Source organism: Lithobates pipiens, unplaced genomic scaffold (assembly GCF_037356315.1).
Source record: "Lithobates pipiens isolate NorthernLeopardFrog02 unplaced genomic scaffold, aLitPip1_a1.2 Scaffold_3, whole genome shotgun sequence".
Taxonomy (NCBI): domain Eukaryota; kingdom Metazoa; phylum Chordata; class Amphibia; order Anura; family Ranidae; genus Lithobates; species Lithobates pipiens.
The window spans coordinates 217,954,827-217,981,257 of NW_027507790.1; the positions used below are offsets into that span (position 1 = coordinate 217,954,827).

Here is a 26,431-nt window from a genome sequence, read left to right on the forward strand (position 1 = left end):
GTCTGCTCGCGGCAATGGCGGCATGTCGGGGGCCAGTCTGTCAATGTGAATGTTGGGTCGGGGGCCAGTCTGTGAATGTCGGGGGCCAGTCTGTGAATGTGGGGGCCAGTCTGTGAATGTGGGGGCCAGTCTGTGAATGTGGGGGCCAGTGGTATGTCGGGGGCCAGTCTGTGAATGTGGGGGCCAGTCTGTGGATGTCGGGGGCCAGTCTGTGGATGTGGGGGACCAGTCTGCGGATGTGGGGGCCAGTCTGTGGATGTGGGGGGCCAGTTTGTGGATGTCGGGGGCCAGTCTGTGGATGTGGGGGCTAGTCTGTGGATGTCGGGGGCCAGTCTGTGGATGTCGGGGGCCGGTCTGTGGAGTATGTGGGGGCAGGTCTGTGCAGGATGTGGGGGGGGGCGGTCTGTGGATGTCAGAGGGGCACCAGATGTAAGGAGGGGCTCCGCTGATGGACACAGATGTGAGGAAGGTACCTCTGATGGGGCACCTGATGTAAGGACAGACTCCGCTTGGGACACCTGATGGCATCTGGTGGCAGGCAACGTGGCTAGTGACGCGCGCATGGCTACCACTGATTCTGCATTATGGTGAGTTGAATGATTTAGTTTTATATTACAATGTAATAATAGAAATAATGCGCTTCAATCATCCTGACACCATAACACCATAACAATCATGGCGCCGGGATGATTGAAGCGCCAACACCAGGTATTTGGAGTATCTTTATCTGCTGATTGTCAAACTCTGGAAAACACATATTGCTATTGTGGTGTAGGATCGGGGGGCTGCTGTCCCTCCTTTCCCTCTCTCCCCCCCCTCCCTTTCCCTCTCTCCCCCCCCTCCCTTTCCCTCTCTCCCCCCCCCTCCCTTTCCCTCTCTCCTCCCCCTCCCTTTCCCTCTCTCCCCCCCTCCCTTTCCCTCTCTCCATCCCGCATTCATCTCAGACTCTAACCACACCCCTTTGAGCCACGCCCCATGTAAGCCACGCCCACTATTTTGCGTAAACCCCGTCCATTTTCACCGCTGCGCCCCGCATTTTTGCCTTTTCCTGTGCCACACCTATAAACGCATGCCCCGCCCCTAATTATACCACGACTCCGCCTACTGCCAAAAAAGTGTCCCGATTTTTTTTTTTTACAATGTTGGCAACTATGCTTTTGGTAATATAGTGTATGTGTATTGTCCATTCTAAGTGAAAGCTGGTAAGGTGGTACGGGTACAGAGCTGGTGAGAGAGAGTGCAGGAGCCTGACGCTGCACCCACCATCCAGTGATCATGGGTGCAATGCTTTGCAGGCTCCTGTTGGAAAAAAAATAATACATTCACACTGGTTTCTGCAAAAATATGCACATATATTATTTTTTCCTTAAAGGTGAACTCATCCTTTAACCACTTCCCTACCCACCCATAGTCATATGACGCCCACAGATCTCCCATCCTGGGTGGGCGTCATATGATGTCCTCCCATTCCCGGCTGCCTAGGGGGCGTGTGCGCCCGCGGCGTCGCTCGGGACCCGCCGGGTCCGCTGTACACCCACGATTGCCGGGGAACACAGCAGGACCGTGGATCTGTGTATGTAAACACAAAGATCAACGTCCTGTCAGTGGAAAGGAGATCGGTGGTGTGTTCCCAGTATTATCAGAGGAACACCGATCGGTCTCCTCCCCTTGTGAGTCCCCTCCCCCCACAGTTAGAATCACTCCCATAGGGAACATATTAACCCCTGAAGCGCCCCCTGGTGTTAACCTCTTCCCTGCCAGTCACATTTACACAGTAATCAGTGCATTTTATAGCACCGATCGCTGTGTAAATGTGAATGGTCCCAAAAATGTGTCAAAAGTGTCCAATATGTCCGTCACAATCACGAAAAAAATCGCAGATCGCCGCCATTACTAGTAAAAAATTTTTTTTAAAAATGCCATAAATATACCCCCTATTTTGTAGATTCTATAACTTTTGCGCAAACCAATCTATATACGCTTATTGCAATTTTTTTACCAAAAATATGTAGGAGAATGTGTATCAGCCTAAACTGAGGGAAATTTTTTTTTTTTTTTTAATTGGATATTTATTATAGCAAAAAGTAAAAAATATTGTGTTTTTTTCAAAAATGTTGCTCTTCTTTTGTTTATAGCGCAAAAAATAAAAACCGCAGAGGTGATCAAATACCACCAAAAGTAAGCTCTATTTGTGGGGAAAAAAGTCAATTTTGTTTGGGTACAACATCACACGACCGCGCAATTGTCATTTAAAGCGATGCTGTGCCGAATCGCAAAAAGTGCTCTGGTAAGGAAGGGGGTAAAATCGTCCGGGGCTGAAGTGGTTAAAAGTGCCACTGTGTCCCATGTCTTCCAAATGCTATGTGTTATACCAAATAGGCTGTAAAAAGCTAATAAAAGGCAGCAAAACAGCAAACACAGCAGCCTCATCTTCCCTAAGACATGGGGCACACAGGAATGTAAAGGTCAGGGCACTCCCTGTTCTGTGTGGAGCGATCCATTGCAGCACACAGGGGACAATGGCATAATGTGTCTTATTTCTATAGTGGAAGGCTGACATATTTCTTATATATCGGGGTATTCCTCAGGAAGGGGCTCAGCTGAGGGCTCTGTGTGCAGACTTTGCATTTTCTCTCTGTCAGAAGCCCGTGAGGCAATAGTTGTATTTCCAGGGCCGCCTCACATGACTAGGTTGGACTTTGTATGCAGACTGATAAACAAGCTGAGTATAAATAGGGAGGAGACGGCCCATTGTGCAGAGCAGCAGTCTGTGGAGGACCAAGGGGCAGAGTAAGCTGTTGCATGTTAATGATACTTGCTATTCTCTAATCTTTTTGTGCAGCTTTTATTCCTCTACAAACTCTTCTCAGCTCTTTTGGCTTCTAGAAAACTTTACTGAAACTTTGTGATGATGGCTACGCAGCTACGCAGCTACGCAAAGTAGTTGGGGACCCTTTAAAGGCACCCAGCATTCCTTTTACTGAGTGCTGCAGCTGGTTTATTTTTGTGGGATCCGTTCACACCAGTTGCAGTGTGGGAAACGCGCGTTTCTGTGCGCATTTCCTACTGCACGTGGGAATGCATTGCCATCTGCAGATGCATGCTGAAGCATTTAATTGTTAATGGCACGCCAATGCAACGCGTGCGGGCACCAAGATGCATGGTACCGTAGTACCACGTAGTTTGGTCCTCCGTCATTTTAAAAGTGGCGCCTTTGCGTGTTGTGGTGTGAACCAGCCACAACTGTACATATATCTGTTTTTTGCCCTTAGAGATTTCAATTTAAGGTCCCTAAGTCCCCTACACGTAGTTTGGACAGGAGCCAGTTAACCTACCAGCATGTCTTTGGAGTTTTGGAGGAAACTCAAGTGTAGGACAAGCATGCAAACTCCATGCAGATACAGTAAATATTTTCCAACAAGCTGGATGTATGAAAGTTGATCGAGAGACCAGCCTGCTTATAAATGGATCCAAATGCGACCGATCCCTGCTGTACCGGCAAATTTCAATCCATCTATGGCCTGCCTAAGACCCCTTCCACACTGAGGCATTTTAGCACTAGAAATACCACCTGTAAAGCGCCTGAAAACCATCTCCCATTCATTTCAGTGTGACTTTTCACACTGGGGCGGTGTGCTTGCAGGACGTTAGGAAAAGTCCTGCAAGCAGCATGTTTGGGATCGCTGTATACATCGCTCCCAAAACGCCAAGCCCATCGAAAAGAATGGGCAGCGCTTCCAAAGCACCTGAAAAGCGATTCAGAAGCTCCGCAACATGGGTGCTTTTAACTCCTTCTTTGGGGTTAAATGCGCTCTGATATCGGCTGAAAAGTGCTGCTTAAACGCTGCTTTAGCACTGGCGCGGCCGCAGCCCCAGTGTAAGTCATAAAATGCTTGGCTGTTAAAATAGATAAGCTAAAGTGTATGTAAACCGTGAGCTTCACACAATGGGTTTGATTTACTAAAGGCAAATAGACTGTGCATTTTGCAAAGTGCATTTGCTGCAGAACTTAGTAAATAAGGTATATCTTCACTTTGCAAAGAATACCCAATCACATGCAAGGAAACTAAAAAATAAATCTGCATTTTTGCTTGCACGTGATTGGACGATGGAAGTCAACAGATCTTTTGCTCATTTACTAAGCTCTGGAGCAACTGCACTTTACAGAATGCACAGTCTATTTGCCATTAGCAAAATAACCCCTAGGACTCCACAGAGCTGTGCTGATATGCATAGTTTCAATGCAAGGACACATACAATTGTTTACTGTTCATACCACCTTGTATTGCAATAATGCAACGGTTCTGATTGGTTGCTGTGGGTTACTGCCACCTAAAAATTCTGTGATATCTGTTTATGAAATAAGGCTGTAAATTGTTACATAAAGTCAGTGTATATCTGTGAGATAGGACATGTTATCTTATAACCATACATCTTCCTGGCTGCTGGCCAACCTGCTGACTTTAAAAGATAAGCAAAATTGAAATCCAAAAATACAGTTTTCGGGTTCTTCAGCTGCTGCTAGAGATCCTGCTAGAATGTTCTAGAACATTGCATGTACTCAGAGAAGCAACTGAAAATACTGACAGAAAAACAGAAAATTGCCCTCCTCTAAAAGCAATGTTTTTTACTTTTTGTTATAATAAACATCCCCCCAAAAAATAGAAAAAAAAAAACGAATTTCTTACTCAGTTTAGGCTGATTTGTATTCTTCTACATATTTTTGGTAAAAAAAAACAAAAAACGCCATAATCGTATATTGATTAGTTTATGTAAAAGCTATAGCGTCTACAAAATAGGTGATAGATTTATGGCATTTTTATTAGAATTTTTTATTAGTAATGGTGGTGATCTGCGATTTTTAGTGGGATTGCGGCAGACAGATTGCACACTTTTGACACTTTTTTGGGACCATTGACATCTATACAGCGAGGGAATGGGTTAACACTAGGGGTGATTAAGGGGTTAAATGTGTACCTTAGAGAGTGATTCTAACTGTGGGGGGGGGGGGGGGGGGTGGCACTGACTGGAGGAAGAGACTTAGTATGAACAACAGGTCTGTCTCCTCTGCTAACAGAACAGAGATCTGTCTGTTTACATTGACAGATCTCCATTCTATCTCTCTCGGGAGCGATCGCGGGTGCCTGGGGGACACGCGCGCATCGGCTCCGTCGCCACACCGTGGGTGGGCGCCCCCTAGTGGTCTTAAAGCGGCCGATGTACAGCTACAGCGATTTGCCCAGGGGAGCCAACCTGCTGCAGAATAACTGCGGTGGCTGGTCCTCTAGTGGTTAAGTATGACAATGAAACCATAGAGTGCAATGATGATAGGAACCATTGGGGTTGATTTACTAAATTTACCAAAGGCAAATAGACTGGAAAAATAGAGCAAATAGGCTCCAGAGCTTAGTAAATGAGGAGAAGCTCTGTTGACTTTCACCGCCAATTATGTGCAAACAAAAATGCAATTTTTAAAAATTTTCCTTGCATGTGATTGGGTATTTTTTGCAAAGTGAAGCTTAATTGACTTGCTAAGTTGTGGAGCAACTGAACTTGCAGAGTGCACATTCTATTTGCCTTTCGTAAATCAACCCCAATGTGTTTTTATGGTCATGCTTCAGTATACCAAGCCCGGTGTCTTGTAAGATAGTGTATCCTGCGTACTGCGCATGCGCAGTACACAGGAACACAGATTCCGAAAATTGCCGAGGATGAGCGGCGCCTGCGCCGTGAGTCCAGGTTATATCCCCACTATCCAAGTGGACATAGAGTTAGAATAAAAAAGAGCCGAGCGAAGCGAGGCCGAGCCCGAAGCGTGGCGAGCGAAGCGTGGCGAGCGAAGCGTGGCGAGCGAAGCTCGCCCGCGAGGGGCCCTCTAAAATTCACAACCCTATGTCCGCTTGGATGGTGGGGCTACCACCTCCACTCACGGCGCAGGCGCCGTTCAGCTTCGGAGTTTTTCCGAAGCTTCATCTGCTCCGTACTGCGCATGCGCAGTACGGAGCGGACACCATTTAATGGGCGGACTCTATTAGGCAGAACACCGGCACCCAGTGAGTCATGTACCATTGTCTCTAACAAAGGGACTGTGAGAGTTGATGACCCCTCTTTGTTACTGCTGGGTCATAAACAAGAAGAGAATTTACATTTGTTCTTACCATATAACATCAACAACTAAATTATGCATCTAATACATTTATGCATAGTGCATTGAAATGTATATATCGCCAAGATTGTTATTTTAGTTTTGGGCATTCAGTACATCCATGGAATACATCAATTCAAGCACGTCCCCCCTATAAAGAAAAATACCTGTTGATCCTGCCAGAAAGCCAGCACAACCCTGACTCTTCTGTATAATCGCTAGGGCCAAACACATGCAAATATGCGGCCTTTCTCAGCCGGGGTCTTTGCGCTGAGTGGCCGTATATTTGCGTGCAATAGCGCCGATAGCGATGTGCCGAGAGCATGCTCCCGCCACAGTTACTGGCAGCTAACTGAAAGCTCCTGTTCGCTGCTCGTGATTGGGAGCTTTCTGATCATGTGACCACCGACACAGCCAATCATGGCGGTCATATGACCATAAGCCCCACCCTGCCTCCCTGCATACTTAAGCCCTTAAAGGACCGGCAGGCACCAGCTCTAAGGGGGTAAGCTGACAACCTTGTCTCTGCTGCATTAAAATCCCACGCAGTGTTGTCGGCTCTATCTGGATTACAGAAAACCACCTCCTTATGTTACATAGTTAGTCTGGTTGAAAAAAGACACAAGTCCATCCTGTTCAACCAACGGAGAAAAAGAAAACCAACACACACAAATAGAAAGCCTCCATATAAACTATCCAATACCCAAAGTTGATCCAGAAGAAAGCAAAAAAGGTAAAGCATCATCCAATTTGCTCCAGTGAGAGGAAAAAACTCCTTCCCCAAGAGGCAATCGGATATTCCCTGGATCAACTTTACCTAGTTTATCCAGTTATATTATGTGCATTTAGGAAAGGATCCAGGCCTTTCTTAAAGTAATGTTAAGTATGGGAGGGGGGTGTTCTGTAGTCCAGCAGGAGTGAAAGGGGCAGAGCTGACAGCAGCGCTTAGGATTTCAGTGTAACCCATCAGTTATTATACTCCAATATATAATTAATAATTACTCTAACTTCCATAATGAACATACAAGAAGCATACAACATAATGCTTTTCTCATTTTGAAGCTACATTATTTTGCCAAATGAAACATTTTATGAGGAAATAGAGGGATTGGTATTTTTTTTAATCTTCTTCTAAAAATGCTAGTTCCCTGGCTTCCATGCCTATCTTCCAATGCTTAGACTAGAGTCTCTCACCCAGAGAAAGTTTTCAGAAATTCTGACTTCACTTTGACTCTGCGCACTAACATCATTTTGTTTGGGACAGGTTAACCTCTACCATTCATGGCTTGGCAGAACATTTAACGTGAGAAAAAAAAAAGAAAAGTACATATAATAGAACAGCGAGATTATAAACCTGAAATCTGATAAGGAAAAAAACACCTGTAGGATAGTGCAGGCAGCAATAATAAACCTACGGGCGATTTAGGCATTCTCTGTGAATTGGACGGAAGGTGTCTTAATTTGGTCAGCTGACTGTTCTTGCATGAAATGGTATTATGCAATCGGCACAGTGTTTGCTTTGTACTCTAAGTACCTGCCAGGGCAGGTGTGTAAACGACGTAGATGGATTGGAACATTGTGTTACCTGCATGGATCCTTCTCTGGCAGATTCTTAAAGTCCTAAAGAGGAACAGAACTCTGGAAGCTGCATCCAGAAAAAGACAGGGCAAAGCCACCAGTATTTTTCTTGGACACCTTGCAGCTGATCTTTCCACAATTATTGACCTTGTTTGATTTGCCTGCCTAACGTACCAAGATACATCAAAAATGAGTTTTTGGCTGGGTATTGGCCCATGGTGTGCTGCCCTGCAATGTTAATGCATTGAGAAGGTGCTTTTAGGTGTCATTTAGGCATTTCATTGCACCAATGCATGTAACGTGTGTGTTACTGCAGTGGTGTGACATGGCCCTTATTTTGCACTGTGAGTGGAGGTGGCCATCTTGGTGGAGGATTTTGTTTCCTCACGTTAGAGCCTCAAGCAAGGAGAACAGTGAGGAGTACAGTAGTAACATATCCAGATCTCACGTCAAATCTCCTATTACTAGTGGCAAGAGTGCCTTAGATCTCACACTGCAGATATAGGCCTAGTTTAGACTTGCAGTTGGAGGGCAGCAGCAATGCACGGTTGAGCCGCTTTTCTGCCACCCACCAACTGCCCCCATCAGGAACGTTTGCGTGCCATGGCCACAGTGCTTCGCTTCACGTCTGCAGCAAAGTTGACCTGACCCGTAGCGATTGGCAGGGTTGTCATCCAAAACAGGGTTAAAACAGGTGATAAAGAGGCATCGCATTGCTTCATCACCACTTGTCAGTAGCCTCTGAAGAGTGATCTGAGTGCAGATCAGGCTTCAGAGGCAAGGGAGATTTAGACACATGGCTATATCTACCAATACAGCTGTGAGGCTGGATGCACAAGAGTGCCTTGGCACCCACACATACTAGAAAGCACACTGCTAATTTTTGGAAGGAATGCAAGACAAAAAAGGATATTTTTCAGGGTAGTCACTAAGCACCATTAACATGTTCCATATGTTCCCTATAACCTGGCAAAACTTTAATTTTGAGTTCCATTTCACTGAATTTAATTTGTTTCTTTAAAGTGTTTGTAAGCACAAAAAAAAAATGGAGATCCTGTTCCCTTAAAGTAGATTAAACAACACAGTGCTTGTGCTGTCTAATCTGCCCCTCTCTAAACTGTAAAAAACCTGCCTGAACCTGCCACTTCCTGTGTCCCCCTCCATCCCTCCATGTCCTGACCACAATAATCAGGGCTGCTGAGCCCTGATTACAGCAGTCAGCGTATTTTTCTCCATCATCCACAGCTCTCCTCTCTGCCCTCCCTGCCTGTCAGCTCCATGTCTGTGTGCCTCCTCCCCAATGCCCCCCCCCCTGCGCACCGCTGTTCGTAGAGAAAAAAATACTAGAAATGGTCACTGCCAGACCCTCTATCATAGCTAGGCACACCACACTGTATATGTGTTTTGTTAAAACGAGGCATTTAAATACCATTTTAGAGCTATCTTCAGGCGGGTCACGTGACTCGCAGCCGCTCTACACCTTCGATCCAGGGCTATAGCAGGAGGGGCTGAGCAGCAACATGACCTCCACAACTGACGTCAGAGGGAGATCTTAGACCCTCCTGTTGTAGCCCTGGATCAGAGGTGTAGAGCGGCCACGAGTCACGTGACTGGCCAGGGCAGTGACTTACAGGTTTGTGGTAACAAGCATTTGAACTCATTTTAAATTTTATTCTTAGAATTGCATTAAACAATCACAATATTTGCTCATTACATAGGCAGACTTTGCTTCCTGGTATGCTACATAGTACAGTAGTTGTGCTTTACTCCTAGGCTATTAAAATTGCACTGTATAATGGTTAATCCACAAATTCCCATAAATAAAATAATGGAAGAATAAAAAATGTCAAAATGTGAAAGTCAAATACACAAATTCCTATCTGTTTGTTATTGCTATCTGTGTAGAGTTTGTTTTTTGTCCAAGTGACCAGCAAGGGGTTGCTGTGAGCTCAAGTTTCTATGAAACATCCACTAGGACGCCACTGACATAAACCCCTAGTAAATTGTGCAAAGTAATACATAAGGACAACAGCGGAAACAGGTGGTTCAGATCCCATCCAACAATGACAAAGGTCAGGACATAAATCAAAAGGAAATATCTCCAACAGGACAAGGACAAACATTTATATCTGCTCAGAGGTTGGCTACATGGAAAAAAACAGCTTGCCATATGTTCAACTTTTTGTGATATTTAGCTGTAGCTTTGCATGATATTCATTCAACTCTTTTTCATGCTATTATGTGTAGCTGAGACTCTTTTCTTGTTTCTTTTATGGCTCATAGCATTCATCTTGACCATGTGCTTGTCTTTTGCAGGTGAAGCCCCACCATGTGGAAAGGCTTTGCTCTTGCCCTGGCTCTCTGCTTTCTCCCTTGGGGAGGGGCAGAGAGCCAGGGTCACCGAACGCTGTGCAAAAAACCACCCGAGTGGAAGATAGGAAGCCATAATCCCATGCTGGATGCAGATGGAACAGTCACCGTTGTGGCACTTCTTCAAGCAAGCTGATACTTGTGCCTGCTGCAAGCTTCCAGGTGGGACACAATGCTCTCAGTTATTAGAAAGAAGTCAAATTTTAGTTTGCACCTATAGTGTACCTAAAATAGGATGTTGTTTGTCTAAACTTGTCATTTTGATTCTATCAGCTTGGCAGAACTGCAGCAGAAGTTGGATAATGAACACTATACAAACGTGTCCTTTATGGTCATCAACCACCAAGATGAACAATCACGTCTGAAATACCACGAGCTGAAGTCCAGGATTCCCGAAAACATTCCGGTGTATCAGCAAGAAGAGGAGCAGCCCGACGTCTGGAGGCTACTGAAGGGGAATAAAAATGACTTTCTCATTTATGACAGGTGATTTGATGCCATCCATGTGTACATTTATTTTCAGTAGCATATGACAAATGTAATGGTACAAGGCAGAACCTTAAATGTGTAGCGCTACTCCCGTAGGAGCTGCAGGATTACTGTCCATGTCTTCCCCACAGGCTTTGCCCCACAACCAGGCACACAGGCTCACTCACACGTTTCTTCAATGACCAGTCTAGAGGTGTTGTTTTGTGTTTTTTATTTTTGGAGAACTTGGATAGGGTTAAGGGAAGTAGGTGGGATACTCCAAAAACAAGAACTATGTACAACTGAGGAGGTAATCTTCGAAACAAGCTATATGAAAGTGTTTGCTTGTAGCACCCAGTAGACTTCAACTTTAAGGTAGTAGTTGTTCACTGTGAGCAGAGTCCTTTTAAGTAGTAGGTTAAGTTGACAAAACTCTTCAGGACACAAGCCAGTGCTCCCTTTAAATATACCCACAGCTGACTTTCTCTAGCAACAGAGGAATGGCAAAAGTACAAAGGTCCCCAAGATCTTTCAGAATGTCTGTACTCACACAAGGCCCAAGGAACAGCTGGTTGCCTCCTTCCAACTTCCAAGTGACACCTTACTCTGGTGATACTAGACCTTCTGTGGACAACCTCCCCTCAGTCAGCTTTTTTTAGCTCCAGGGTCACAGCTTCCAGGCGCTCAGGTCACCCACCCGAGTCCTCACGACAGCAGACATAGCAGCAGTGCCTGGGAAGGCAGCGTGCCCCTCAGGCTGGACCAATCCATTCTGGGGAAAGATCCTGAGCTCAGTGTGCTCGCAGAATATATACAGTCTCCCAGCATGCCATCAGAGTCTGCCTCTTTGAGATAGGCCAGGCCTGTATCAATATTCATGCTACCATCTGCATATCTCCACACCTATCATTCACTTATTAACTCTTTAACTTCTCAAGTTCCTTGGATACAGAGTAGGGCTGCAACTAACGATTATTTTCATACTCAATGGCCGATTATTGTATCGCTTAATCAGATAAAAACCTCAAAAAAGGTTTGGTGTATAAAAAATATATTCTTGAATATTTATATGCAGTGTTAAATATTAATAACCATCTATATGGTAGGGGAACAAAATATCTAATCCATGCTGAGAATGACATACAGTATAAACATACAATATACGGTATATACAATTAGAGGTACATATCATCACTCCAGACCTAAACACTGTTTTGCAGATTTTCAGACAGGATTGTAATATAATATTATGCATTAAAGACTCCCTTGTCAAAGGTGGGTAGCTTGATACATGCTACCTGCGCCCACTGTCACTTATCTTGCCATACACAAACAATTTTTACTTCAAAATTTTCGTTTTGAGAAAGTTTATTTAATTTTCTAATTGTTAGTGGGGTCAAATCGACATTAATTTTCCACCACAGAGACAGCTAAATTTGAAACAGCAGAATATAAAGCGTTTCTTAATCGAACAAATGTTCGGACAGTGTATGTGGTTTTGGTTCAGAAATTACATTTTAAAATTGAATGTTAAAAGCAAGTGACATTTTTAAATGCCATTTGTCTATTCATCAAATGTACAAAGAACTGCCGTCAACTTTCAAATAAAAAAAAAAAAAAATTCTGACTTTTTAGAATCACTCACTTCCTTCGCCTGCCCAGGACTACATGTCCTAAGAGGCATTGATCATCACACATTCACATTCACAAGTTCTCAAGCGCTTGCGACATGTATGTGTGCTGCACTGTGTATACTGACATGCATGAATGGTGTACAGAGCTGTATGTGTGCTGCACTGTATTTTCTGATATGTAAACAAATAATGTGTTCTGTATGCAGGCACACTAATTGGCTGACCAAATAATCGAATATGAATATAGTTGTCAACTATTTTCATAATCGATTATGTCGATTAGTTGTTTCAGCCCTAATACAGAGGAAGCTTTGGGCCACAGTGGCAGCAGCTGAACACACTGAGCAGACCTGACTAGCAGATTGCAGCATCACTGAGTACAGTGAGCAAACTATGCTTTTACCTAATAAACAATTACAGCCACAGTAACTACAGTGTGGCAACTAAATTTACCTATCTCAAACACACACTAATGTCAAATACCTAATTCCTAGCACCTATCTTGGAGGGTGCTACACATGTAATAATATTGCTAATAATTTTAGTATCTTATAACTTGATTTCTTGAGCTTTCACAGACCCCAGAATAATCCCATTTGTCCGGGGTTTAGAATTTGCTTGTCTACCTTAAAAAGTGTGGTCTGTACAGACAGTTACATCTGGTTGCCAACAATTAGAGAATACTCGTATTATCTTGGTAGCCCCATATTGTTCCATGAAACTTGTTTGCAAAAAGAAAGCCCATTCTTTCCTAGAAGTTTTTTTTTAAACTGTTAACGTGTATAAAATGCAAAGATTTTCTTGATCACTATTGGTCCATCATTGTGATTCAACCCATCACTGACCAGTAGAGAGGTGCAGTAAGAATAGAAGGGAGTGAGGCAGAACTTGACCTCAACAGCAGAATTAATAATAGAGCACTCCTAGCTACAGAGTGCAGAACAGGCCCTGGACTAGGGGGGTGGGTGCAGAGGAGGCCTTTGACTAGGACTTGATGGTTGGTGTGGCAAAGGCCCCTGGATGGGGGGGTACAAGGTAGATACTGGACTAGGTGAGGAGGTGTCTGGAGGTCCCAGGTTAGGAGAGGGGTGTCTGGAAGCCCTGGACTAGGGCAGCAGGTGTCTGGAGGCCCTGGACTATGAGAGGGGGCTCGTGGAGGCCCTCTGGACTAGGAAAGAGGGTGCCTGGAGACCCTTCCAGCTTCAGCTTCCCACTCATCCACAAAAAAAGTTACCCAATTTCAGTCCAGCACTGTGTCTAAGAACAGCAGCGCAGCTCTCAACTCACAGGCTCAGAGGCAGCAGCGGGAGCCAATGGCTCCTGGTGCTGTCAATCACAGCCTGTGAGGATGTAGCTGGTGCAGGGCTGAGCCACCCTGTGTTTATCTTGGACACATAGAGCCGGCTGGAAGTGGGGAGTGAGCCCACACGAGTGCCCCCCATAGCAAACAGCTTGTTATGGGGCACTCGGAGGGGGTGGGGAGAACCAAGAGCACCGGCAGGGGGCTCCAGAAGAGAAGGATCGGGACTACTTTGTGCAAAACCATTACACTGAGCAGGTAAGTGTGACATGTTTGTTATTTAAAAAAAAAAACGTGACGAATGTCACCTGTTTCCAGATACAGCTTGTTTGGAACCAAGCTAAGTGGAAAATCCTTTAAAACAAAGGCCTTTAGAAGTTGCCAACATATTAGTATAATCGGAACTGGATGGTCGTGTTAACTTCATAATAGGAAATGTGTTCATTTTCTACTCTTTTTTTTTTTTTTTTTTTTTTTCAGGTGTGGGCGCCTGGTGAAACACTTTGAGCTTCCCTACGCGTTTTTGCAGTTCAGTTATGTGGAGGATGCAATAAAGTCAGTTTATTATGAAAACACCTGTGGAGACTGCAAACACCAGGTATTGTTGATACCACTTATGAAAAACAACATGTCATGGTTATAATGAGTGTAATTCGATGACACCTGTTTGCCTTATCTTTTTTTTTTAAAGGGAAAGCATTTTTGGGATTAAAAAAAAAACTGTAAATCTCAGTGCTGTAAGACATTCCATGAAATGTTTACAGCAAACATCTAACCACGGCAATGCACAAGTTAATAAATATTTATATTATTAATATTTTAGCAGTCTAAAGCTGGATACACACTATGCAACTTTTGTTGTTCAATTTCCCTTTGATTTACCTTCATCTATGTAGTGCAAGGGCCTGCCTGATTACATACAAATTGAAAGTGTTTCAGTTACGACCTCATACCATGTTTTGGTAAATCTAAAGGAAAAAAATCTAAAGTAAATTGTATAGTGTGTAGCCAGCATTCGCCTTTCAGTAAAAACATTTTTTTAATTTTAATTGATTGTACATAGCAGAGTTACAACTGTTCAGATTATTTTGTGCCCTCTGGGGTTCACTAGGGCAGAGACTGAACAATATTTCCTCAATAGGGGCAGAGAGAGCAAAAGAAACCTTGCATTGCCTACACAATAGATTCAGCTGTGATAGATTTACATTTGTAAATATATGTTGAAATTAAAATGTAATATTGTCTAGAGCAGCTTTACAAATAGGAAAAACTTTTGGAATCAATATCTCCCATGAATGGTGAAAATACCTTTTAAACACAGGCCACATGGTGTCAATGAAACCGAACAAATGTTATCGTGAAGATGAAGGATTGTAAATGTGATCGTATTACATAATGATTTGACCAAAGAAAAATATTTATGCTGATTACATTGACACCAGTGAAATAGATCTAACAATTTAGGAAGAAATTATTATATTAATCAAACTCATGAGAGCCATGTCGCACTGCCAGTTCTGTAACTAATAGCAACTTGCACGCACCAGGATCGCTAAAGAGATTACACTATTGCTTCCTCACTGGCCAAAACACTGCAGAATCACCATAAGGAAAGCAGCAGTGGAGCAAAATGTCATGGGTTTGGCCAGTGAGGAAGAGATATCATAAATGCAGGTTAGTGTTGCTGTTTTCTTAACTACTTGCCAGCAACAGATTTCCTAGTGTGACATGAACCTAACATGCGTAGCCTTAAAGCGTTTGTTAACCCAACAAAAAAAAATGTTGATTCTGGCCCCTAAAGCAGATTACACAGCAAAAAAAAACCTAAATCTCCTGTATGCCCTCTCTAAACAGACCACGATAACCAGGGCAGCTCCGCCCTGATCACAGTGGTCAAAGTGCCTCCCTCTGTGATAGGCTGCCTGCTCTCTGCTCTCCTCTCTTCCCCCCCCATCCCCTCCTTCCTCCCTGTCAGCACCCTCGCTCTGTCACCGGCCCGGCCCTGCCCCCCGCCACTATTATTTTAATATTAAAATATAAAATTTGCCACTGCCAGCCTCTCTATTAGAGGTTAGCATAGCACACTTGTGTATGTTGTATTTAAAAACGAGCGCTGTAAATACTGAATGTCAGCTGTCTTCAGGCCGGTCACGTGACTCATGACCGCTTTTCAGCTCCCATTGATGGCTTCTGCAGAGGAGACATGCGGCCACGTGATCTCCCTCTGATGTCAGAGGGAGATCACAGCCCCTCCCACAGAAGACATCTGTCAGAGCTGAAAAGTGGCCGCGAGTGATGAGACTGGCCCGAAGACAACTGATATTCAGTATTTACAGTGCTCGTTTATAAATACAACTTACACAGTGTGCTATGCCAGCCTCTAATAGAGGGACTGGCACAGACTTTTAATAATGCCTTAATAAACACTTTAAAGTGCATATAGTTTTAAAGTGATATTAAAGGGTCAAATAAAAAATGTTATACTTGCCTGCTCTGTGAAACGGCATTGCACACAGCAGTCCCCTGTTGCCGCTTTTGGCCTATGGCTCCCGCTGCCCTTAGTGTCTCCTGTGAGATCAGGGAATGAGAGGAGCAGTGCTGTAGCCGAGACAGCGCTGGATTGATGAGAAGAGTCAGGTAAACCTGGTACACCCTAATCGTTTTTTTTCATTTGACCCAGCGGGTTGAACAAAAAAAACCTGACAGGCCGGAGCCACTGTCGGAGCCACTGTTAGCAATCCAATGTTAGTAGTGAAATTTCCCCTGCTGTACTATTTTATTCTGACGGGGGTGGCCCACCGCCAGAACACTCCGGTCAGCGCTCTCAGCCATTGGCTGAGAGCCCTGATCGGGAGCCGGACCGCTGCTGATTTTCTAGCATGTTCATCTGACAGAAGCTGGCCAAACAACCAGCTTCTGTCGGATCGGATGACATACACACAGGCTGAATGTCACCTGGTTTTTATTGAACCGGGCAATGTCTCATTCAAATCTTGGCCAGTTCAGCAGGAACTGTGGGGCAGATTCAAACCATGTTTGGGCAGGCTGAATGTACCAAGCTGATCGATCAACTTGGGTACAACCAGCCTGCCAGATTTTCTTGCGATTATTGCTAGTGGCTGCTATAGCCACTAGCAATAATCACGGTCTCCTCCCGGCAGGGGCAGCTTTCCCTGCCGGGAAAATACAATGTCTTGGCAGGAGGGATTCCCCTGTTCCCCTGTCAGCATTGTCTGTGTTGATGGTGGAATAGTGCAAAATTCACACTGTCTATGGCCTGCCTTAGTGGTTAACTTTAATAATGAATTACTTTACAGTACCTGCAGCTACAACGGTCAGTGAGGACTCAAAGCTAGCTTGATGCTTGTTGCTTGAATGTCCAAAGCCTTCCCACAGGTTTACTTTAAAAGAGAATGTTCACCTAATTGGCTGTTTTGGTCAGCTTAGGGAACTATGTTTGTAGACCATTACTGACATTTTCCAAACAAACATGACCAAGCACTCTTGATGGAAAACTGCCCGGATGGCTTTTTCAGCCGATTATTTTTGTTTTCCCCGGAATAAGCTAGTGCCCAGATTCTCCCCGTTACCTCTTTCATTGGCCAAAACTTGTATGTTCACAGTGCAAATGTGCATGTTTCTGCAGCCATCATTTTCACTGGATTTGTTAAAAATATTCTAATGATATAAACTAAGGCAGTCTCATTGTAAAACTCTCCAATATGTAGAATTTTTAAATGGACATGTAAAAATATAATATGATCATAAATCCACTTTAGGGGTTACACTAAAAGTATCTGTTCCTGTAGATTCCCGAAGTGTGCAAGAAAGAAGAGAATGTACCAGCAGAGGTTAAGGTAGTGGAAGAGCCAGTGGAGACACTTAAACATCGTCCCCATCACCACCACCACCATCACAGACATGGGCACCAGAATCGAGAGGACAAGTTGACAGATGTTAGTGGTCCAAACACCAACGTGCACAGGAAGCATCACCACCAACAGAGTGAAGAAGGAGTGGGAGAAGTTGAAGAGGTCGGGCCAGAGCACCCTAGTGAGAACAGGGGAGCTGAGTCAGACCCCTCAGTCCTAAGAAATAAACTCTGAAAAAAGGTTAAGAGCTGACGAAAGCAATATCTCTGAGACTGGGAGGAGGTGTCAGGAAAGGCCACCAACAGCTGATGCTGACACTGACGACAGCTGTCTTTGCAGACAGCACTAAGCGGAGTCACTTGACAGTGTAAGGGGGATCTCCCAGCTTCCTGCAAATGACAGGAACTGCTGGCAGACAGCATCTCAGAATCCTGACAGTGACGTCTGCCTCCTGCTGCATGACAAACATCCAGAGCAGCCCTTCCTGATGACAAGCATTCCTCAGTCACAGAGCATCGTGTCGCTTGAGAATGATCAAAGGGGACAGAAAACTGACAGTGACGGGAACTGTGCAATAAGCACCAGTAAGCTGCTAAAATATTGCACTGAAGAACCCACAAAATGCAGGACTTGTGGCTTTCCAGCTGTTATTGAACTAGTTGTGCCAGCGTAATCTGCTATCAGTTGCAGAATTTGAAGTTCTAGAAGAGTTGGACAGCCACCTGTTCTCTAGTTAAGATCTAAGTCAGTAATCTTGTCACCTAAGATCACTATGGCTAGACTTCACTCAGCTGGAGAGTTTGGCAGTTAATTGCAGTGCACTTAGTTGCTGTATCTCCAGCTTTCAGAGGTATAACCATACAGGCCTAACATCAAAGCCATTTACAGGAATCTTCTGGGATAAGCAGATGTCTAGGGTGCTGTGCATGTATGTGGAGGTGGTTAATGTCACTTACATATATGACTTCTGGCAGACAATAGATTCTTTGTAAACATGCATTTACTCTCCTTGTGGGTTCTGCTGCAGTCACTGCTTGAGCACGTGTGCTACACTCTCACCAATGAAGTCTATGTGGGCCGTCTAACACCTGGCCACATTGCAGCAGGACCCACAACAAGTTTGACGTTTTTTTTACCTTAGACCAAGGCCACATAGGTAAGTGACATATACTGCACACTAGACATTTACATATCCCAGAGTTGCCATTTAACATCAAGAAATGCTTTCATGCAGCTCAAGTTTTTGTGCCTCTCTCGTTCCCCTCTTGATACTATGGTTGCGTTAATGAAGGCCGAAGCAAAAACTACAAAATAGGGGCTTTTGTCAGATAACTTGCAATCATAACCAGAGGATGGACTAGAGATGAATTCTTACTTTTTGAGTCAAATTGCTTTATTATTTTTTAAACTTCTTCTTTTTCATAGCTAACAGTAGTATTACGTCTTAATTATGATTTGGCATCCAGCCAAAGATCCATGCAAAAAAACACATCCTAAACTTTGTATATTAGGTTAATAATAATACATTTTTACTGTTTGTTTTATACTGCTTTCTTTTTTCTTTTGATATAAGATCTTAGCAGTTGAGTTCAAATGTGTTGTTTCTATAGCAAATGTTGTAACCAGTGATGGTTTATAGGTAAATAAAATCCTAGTTAACCTGATGTACATTTTACAACTGTGCTGTGGAATAAGAGCGTATTATTATGCAAGGTCAGTGAAAGAGTCTAACATCTCTAAACAAGCACAATAAAAGATTTAAACAAGTTCAGTCTTTGTGTGTGTTTTTCTTTCTTTTTCCTGGAATTGTGTAGAAGAACTACTAATGCATGGGGGGAGATTTATTAAAACTGGCAGACACAGAATCTGGTGCAGCCGTGCATAGTAACCAATCAGCTTCTAGGTTTTATTGTCAAAGTTTAAAGTGATACTAAACACACGCTGTTTAATTTCCATTTTCCCTTCTATTTCTGTATCTGAATAATGGCACTGTAATTATTTTAATAAAAAAACATCAAGTACTTTTTTTCCTAATCAATATTCAGCTGTCACATGACCCAGCTCTTCCCCAGCCTGTCTGCAAGGAAATATAAGCAGGGGGAGCTTCTAGTCCTCTGCTACTGGTCATAAGTTCAAAAAACAGCCTTTGGAATACAGTGCAAAAATAAATAAATAAACTTTTATATCAATAAGCTGTTTTAAAATGTCATACAAATATATATTTGAAATCAAATCCTTATTTTTTGGCAATAACATGGTCATGGTATGGGCAGACTTCTGCCGGTCACAGGTTGTGCCATGCCCCTCCAGCCTGTGTCTTAGAATAAGAGGGAGGTGAAGCCTCTATTAATCTACATGTAGTATCCCGCCCCCATTGTGCCCATCATTGTCGCCTCACGGTGTCCACCAATGCAGCCTCACTGTGCCCATCATTGCAGCCTCACGGTGCCCATGAAATGCAGACTCACCTGTGCCCATCAATGCAGACTCACTGCCCATGAAATGCAGCCTCACTGTGCTCATCATTGCAGCCTCACTGTGCCCATCATTGCAGCCTCACTGTGCCCAACAGTGCATCCTCAATGTGCCCATCATTGCAGTCTCACTATGCCCAACATTGCATCCCCAATGTGCCCATTATTGCAGCCTCACTGTGCCCATCATTGCAGCCTCACTGTGTCCACCAATGCAGCCTCACTGTGCCCATCATTGCAGCCTCACTGTTCCCATAAAATGCAGACTCACCTGTGACCTTCAATGCATCCTCACTGTGCCCATCAATGCATCCTCACTGTGCCCATTGTTGCAGCCTCACTGGGACCCTTACCTTTTAACATCTTTATAAATTATATAGGGTCTGGGATAAAAGTACAATTTCAGCCTTTGCAGATGACAGGAAGCTATGGAGTAGAATAACATCCTTACAATATGTCTCCAACTTACAAGCCGACCTCAATGCACTGTTTATTTGGGCAACTAAGTGGCAAATGAGGTTTAATGTTGATAAATGTAAAGTTATGCATTTGGAGGTTAAGAATATGCATGCATCATACATACTAGGGGGAGTACAACTGGGGGGATCCATAGTGGAGAAGGTTCTGGGGGTTTTGGTAGATTATAAGCCTAATAGCATGCAATGCCAAACTGTGGTTTCCAAAGCGAGCAAAGTCCTTTCTTATATTAAGAGAGTTATGGACTCCAGAGAGAGAGATATCATTTTGCCCCTATACAAATCATTAGGAAGACTTCATCTGGAATATGCAGTTCAGTTTTGGGCACCAGTTCTCAAAAAGGATATTGAGAAACTGGAGAAAGTACAGAGAAGGGCAACCAAACTGATAAGAGGAGCTGAGTTTTGAGGAAAGATTAGAGGAACTGAATTTATTCTCTATTGAGAAGAGGCTATTAAGGGGGGATATGATCAACATGTACAACTACATAAGGGGGCCATATAGTGAACTTGGTGTTGAGTTATTCACTTTAAGGTCATCCCAGAGGACAAAAACCATATTAGCATGGGACATGTCCACCAGGTATGTAAAAATTTGTCTGGCATTGGGCAGCCATGAAAGCACAGACCAGTATGGGAAGGCTGAAGATGGGCTACGCGTGATGAGACCAGGTACCATCAATAATAAGAAGGGCCCAGGGGGTTCTGAGCCTTCGCTTTAAACTGATGTTTGGATACTCTGGCTCTGTTCCTACCTACCTTCAAGCAGTGAAGCACAACCATGCTGAAACACTGTAGAACTGGAAGCATAGCCTGGATAGCTAATGAACAAATATAGATGGTTCCATCTACACATATAATTACAAAACTGTACATAGAGGCAATATATTAACACACATTGAAAGATTATTTACTTAAAGCTGGTCTCTTTCACATGCATTTCTTAAAGAACACATTCAAAGATTATACGTTCACTTTAAAACAGTTGCAATCAATGGAAAAATCATCCGAAATTCATTGACTACACTGTAAAATTCTTTAAATTCTACTAATTGTCAACGTCCTAAAAAAGCCATTTTATTTAACAAACAGTATACATATCACCTTTACAAAACCTGTTTTAAGCATTTTAAATGCATGTCTTAAGCCCCATACACACTATCAGATTATCTGCTGAGTTTTTCCTTCAGATTTACCAAAACCATATAATATGAGGACAAACCTTAGGCATTTCAATTTGTATGCGATCAGGCAGGCCTTTGCACTACATGGTTTTGGTAAATCTGAAGGAAAAACTCAACAGATAATCTGATAGTGTGTATGGGGCTTTACCAAAACATACAAAGAGTGCTTTTACCTGCATTACCCTGCAATATTTGTATACACAAGTCCTTAAGAGAAGTGATGAGCTGCTACTTCCACCCCTCTCCCCCCCACGCGTCCTTCCTGACTCTAATATTGTCACTCCCCTTCACATTCCGCCTGTTATTTTCCTGACTTTACTGTTATGCCCCATTCACACGGTAGGACATTCCGACCACAAAATCCGTCAGATTTTTTCCAACGGATTTTGACCGCAACTTGTCTTGCATACACACGGTCGCACAAAGTTGTTGGAAAATCGGATCGTTCGGAACGAAGTGACCTAAAACACGTATGACGGGACTACGTAGAGGCCAGTAGCCCATAGTTTCCATCTCCAAATTTTTTCTGAGCATGCGTGGCACTTTGTGCGTTGGAATGCACTACACACAATCAGAAAAAGTCAGATCGGATTTTGTTGTCGAAAAATTTTAGATCCAACGCTCAAACTTTTTCCGTCGGAAATTCCAACAGAAAAAGAGCCCACACACGATCGGATTTTCCAACAACATAATCCGATCTGACTTTGTCCAGCGGAATTTCCGACCGGGTGTATGGGGCATTAGACTTCAATGACTTAATTTTACTGTAAAGTGAAGGGTGAGTAGAAGACAACCAATGGATAGAATGATAACAAAGAAGTGAGAGGCTTCAAACCCGAAGCTGGTATAAAAAAAAAAACAGGCACATGTAAACAAACCGATGTGGTAACTCTAGTCCTCAAGGGCCCCCAAATATCACCCAAACAATAGTATTCTGATTAGTCTCTTATCCTCCTGAGCATTCCTATGGTTCCTTGTGTGTTTAAGGAAATCCTCTCTGTAGTTGTCCTGCATTTTTGTCAAATCCTTCCTACCTTACTAGTGTGGCCAAGCAGTCCTAAGAGATGGAGAGAGAGAGAGATTGTTTGTATTTATGACAGTAAAAACCTCCCTGCAGAGATTGCCTCTACAGCCGGCTTACCCCCACTTGCCCTGCAGTGTTTCTGGCTTCCCTCCTCTCCACCCAGCTGCTGCGGGGGATGTTTCAGAATGCAGAGCGGGGGAAGGAGCTAGTAAATGTAATTTGCCGGCCCCTGCCTTTTCTAAATGAACACACATTTACTATGCTTCAGATTGTGAATGCACAGAAAGCCACTCGACACGGAGCATTTCCCATTCAGTCACTGTACCATGCAGCTGAGGCCTGCACAGAAAGGCATGTGTGTTTGAGTTTTGGGGTGAACACCCTAATGCAATAGGCTGCACACACCTATGGTCCATAAAGACATGGATGAGTTTGGGGTGGAGGAACTTGACTGGCATGCACAGAATCCTGCCCTCAACCCAATAAAACACCTTGGGATGAATTAGAGCCAGGCCTTTTCGTCCAACATCAGTGCCTGACTTCACAAATGCACTTCTGGAAGAAGGGTCAAACATTCCCATAGACACTCCTAAACCGTGTGGACAGACTTCCCAGAAGAGTTGAAGCTGTTATAGCTGCAAAGGGTGGGCCAACTCAATATTGAACCCTATGGACTAAGACTGGGATGCCATTAAAGTTCATGTGTGTGTATAGGCAGGTGTCCCAATACTTTTAACAATATAGTGTATATATACGCACAGCTGAAAGACCTATATGTTATCGTATTATATTTGCCAGCCAAAAGGTTTGTAATTGTGAAGTCCTGAAATCCAGAGGCCTGTGCCTGACAGCTAAGCAAAACAGTTTGGCCATTGATCCACCCCCAGTCTACTGACTGATGAATGTAGTAGCATTGTTACATAGATGAGGTCCTTCCTCTGCCCTGTTCTGGCATCCATTGGGGGCCAAAGGCACGGTGCAAAAGGGTAGAGCCAGTGTGGCTAATAGTGCTGCCCCTACCCCCTCCAAACGTACTCCTTCTGTGTAAAGTGTTAGGCCGCGTACACACGCGGGGACTGTTCGCTCAACTTTGTTCGTCAAACAGTTTCAGTGGACAGTCCGCTCAAAATTAGCACGGACGGACTTGCCCACACACGACGAACGAACAGTCCGCTGAAACCGTGCGCGATGACGTGAACGGCACGTACGACGGGACTAGAAAACGACGTCCTATACACTGCAATGCAACCTTCGGCGTGTAAATTCTTTCTGAGCATGCGCGAGACTTAGTTTGACGAACAAGCCTACACACGGGCGGACTGTCCGCTCAAACCAAGTTTCAGCGGACAGTTTTTCGGAATTTCCGAAAAACTTTGTTCGTCAAACTGTCCGCTGAAACTGTCCGCTGAAGCCCCACACACGAGCGGACTGTCCGCTGAAACACTGTTCAGCGGACAAAGTTGAGCGAACAGTCCCCGCGTGTGTACGCGGCCTTACAGGTTCAGGTACCTCACAATCTTTATTAAAATGTAATAATTGTTTTATTGAATATAATTCTAGATAAATTAGTAGTCTTTCACATCCGTCTGGAGATAAGTTTTAATGGACAAATATGCTTTGGGTACAATTAAAATTTTCTTCAAAACAATTCCCCCACACCTGTGAGCGCTGTCTACCCGAACCAATATTTATCTTCCTCAATCAAGCAAATCACTGTGTAGCTCTGCCAAACAACAGTGGGGTTGATTTACTAAAGGAAAATCCACTTTGCACTACAAGTGCACTTGGAAGTGCAGTTGCTGTAGATCTGAAAGGAAGATATGAAATGAGGGGAAGCTCTGCTGATTTTATCACCCAATCATGTACAAGCTAAAATGCTGTTTTTTATTTTCCTTTCATGTCCCCCCTCAGATCTACAGCGACAGCACTTGCAAGTGCACGTGCAGTGAAACGTGGATTTGCTTTTAGTAAATAACCCTCAATGTTCTCTACTTAGTCCAAATGTGCGCTGCGGCTTAATTCATTCCTATGGGTAAGTAGTGCTCTGCTGACCCCAGGAGGCTGCTATGAGTACAGCTTACTCATAGGAATGAATAGGGCTGAGGAGGACCCACCAGGGGTGCCTTTGATGAAAAGGCTGTGCAACACTGGGCAGGGACACACTGGGGGTTATTTATGAAAGGCAAATCCACTTTGCACTGCAAGTGCACTTGAAAGTGCAGTCACTCTAAATCTAAGGGGTAGATCTGAAAAAAGTGGAAGCTCTGCGGATTTTATCATCCAATCATGTGCAAGCTAAAATGCTGTTTTTTTTATTTTCCTTGCATGTCCCCCTCAGATCTACAGCGACTTTACTTCCAAGTGCACTGTGAAGATCAATAAAACAAGGAAGAAGTTAAAGTGGTTCTTCACCTTTAAAAAAAATATTAAAAGCCAGCAGCTACAAATATTGCAGCTGCTGACTTTTAATAAATTCACACTTACCTGTCCCAGGGTCCAGCGATGTCGGCGGCAGATGAGCAATCGCTCGTCTCTCTGCTGCCCCCGCCGCCATCCTCTGTCAGGGAATCGGGAAGTGAAGCATTGCGGCATCACTGCCCGGTTCCCTACTGTGCATGCACGTCTCTACTGGTCCCCGCTGTGTCCTGGGATCTGTGTGTTTCTCAGAACACAACGGGGGGGATTTGGGGGGTGCTGGCGCGTCATCTGCGGCGGTCTTGTACCAGAAGTGGGTGCAGATTGTGGCACCGGACGGGGGGGGGAGGGATCAGATGAGCGGAACTTCCACTTCAGGGTGGAGGACCGCTTTAACTATTTTTCCAGGTGGGGTAGGGGGGATTGATTAAACTAAATTATAGAGGGGGACAATTGTCTTTTGAGGCAAACCCGTCTTTTGCTCATGCAGAGCAGGCAACAGGTACACTTTAATGCTGCCCCACCAGTAGTACATACTGATCTTCCCTTTGCTCCCATACTACTTTTGTTTACTTCACTGTCAGAAGTAATTACCCGGTACTTTCAGGTATGAGGGAGCACATAACTAATTTCCCTTCCTTCCACATATTCCGCATGATGTAGCACTTGGCCATTCAGGCAACCAACCTTGACACATTTTGCTACTTGGAGATTACATAGGATTACCTTTCTCCATGGAGGCCAAATGACAGGATGAAAGAAAGGTAAGTATGATTAGCTGGCAGCTCTGCTATTAAAGTGAACTTGTTGCTTTGTCCTGAATGGACAAATCAAAGAATCATTTTATAGAATGCAGCTTTATATGACACAAATTTATTTTACTTTTAGAAACGTTTCCTTTTTAAGCGTGAATCCGTTCCGCTGTTGAGCCTTCTCTCCAATTCCTTAATTGTGCTTCGGAGGTTTTCAATTTCTTTGGTCTTTTCCTCTTGCAAATGCTGCAGTTTCTGTGGGAAGAAAGCCAGCTGTGAATAGCTAACAGACACATTCAAGTAAATGTTTTTTTTTTCTTTCCTTCTGTAAACTCCACCCTTCTCACATAGTTACATAGTTAGTCAGGTTGAAAAAAGACACAAGTCCATCTAGTTCAACCACAAAAAAAAAAAAAATCATACAATCCCATATACCCAATTCTTTACCCACAGTTGATCCAGAGGAAGACAAAGAACCCCAGCAGAGCATGATCCAATTTGCTAAAGCAGGGAAAAAAATTCCTTCCTGATCCGCCGAGAGGCAATCGGATTTTTCCCGGATCAACTTTACCTATAAATGTTAGTACCCAGTTATATTATGTACACTTAGGAAATAATCCAGGCCCCTCATAAAGCAATCCACTGAGCTGGCCAGAACCACCTCTGCAGGGAGTCTATTCCACATTTTCACAGCTCTTACTGTGGAGAAACCTTTCCGTATTTGGAGATGAAATCTCTT

General features: G+C 43.9%; 2 protein-coding genes across 3 annotated transcripts in view; one reads left to right on the forward strand and one right to left on the reverse strand.

Moving 5' to 3' along the window:
* The first annotated feature begins 2,638 nt into the window (after nt 1–2,638).
* SELENOP (selenoprotein P) lies at nt 2,639–19,133 on the forward strand. 2 transcript variants are annotated; one of them, XM_077462795.1, is made up of 5 exons: nt 2,639–2,790; nt 10,040–10,255; nt 10,367–10,579; nt 13,976–14,093; nt 17,305–19,133. In XM_077462795.1, exons 2-5 carry the CDS (start codon nt 10,053–10,055, stop codon nt 17,893–17,895), a joined length of 1,125 nt encoding a protein of 374 aa, XP_077318921.1. In that variant the 5' UTR covers nt 2,639–2,790; nt 10,040–10,052; the 3' UTR covers nt 17,896–19,133. The 2 variants fall into 2 exon arrangements, with proteins under 2 accessions (XP_077318921.1, XP_077318922.1); XM_077462796.1 differs by having other exon boundaries at nt 17,305–17,601.
* A 6,664-nt stretch (nt 19,134–25,797) lies between these two features.
* The window catches only part of CCDC152 (coiled-coil domain containing 152), a 96,921-nt gene continuing 96,287 nt past the window's right edge, over nt 25,798–26,431 (reverse strand). The window contains exon 8 of the mRNA XM_077463298.1: nt 25,798–25,947. Coding sequence (XP_077319424.1) covers nt 25,825–25,947 — 123 coding nt within the window. The 3' untranslated portion in view covers nt 25,798–25,824. The remainder of the gene's footprint in view (nt 25,948–26,431) is intronic.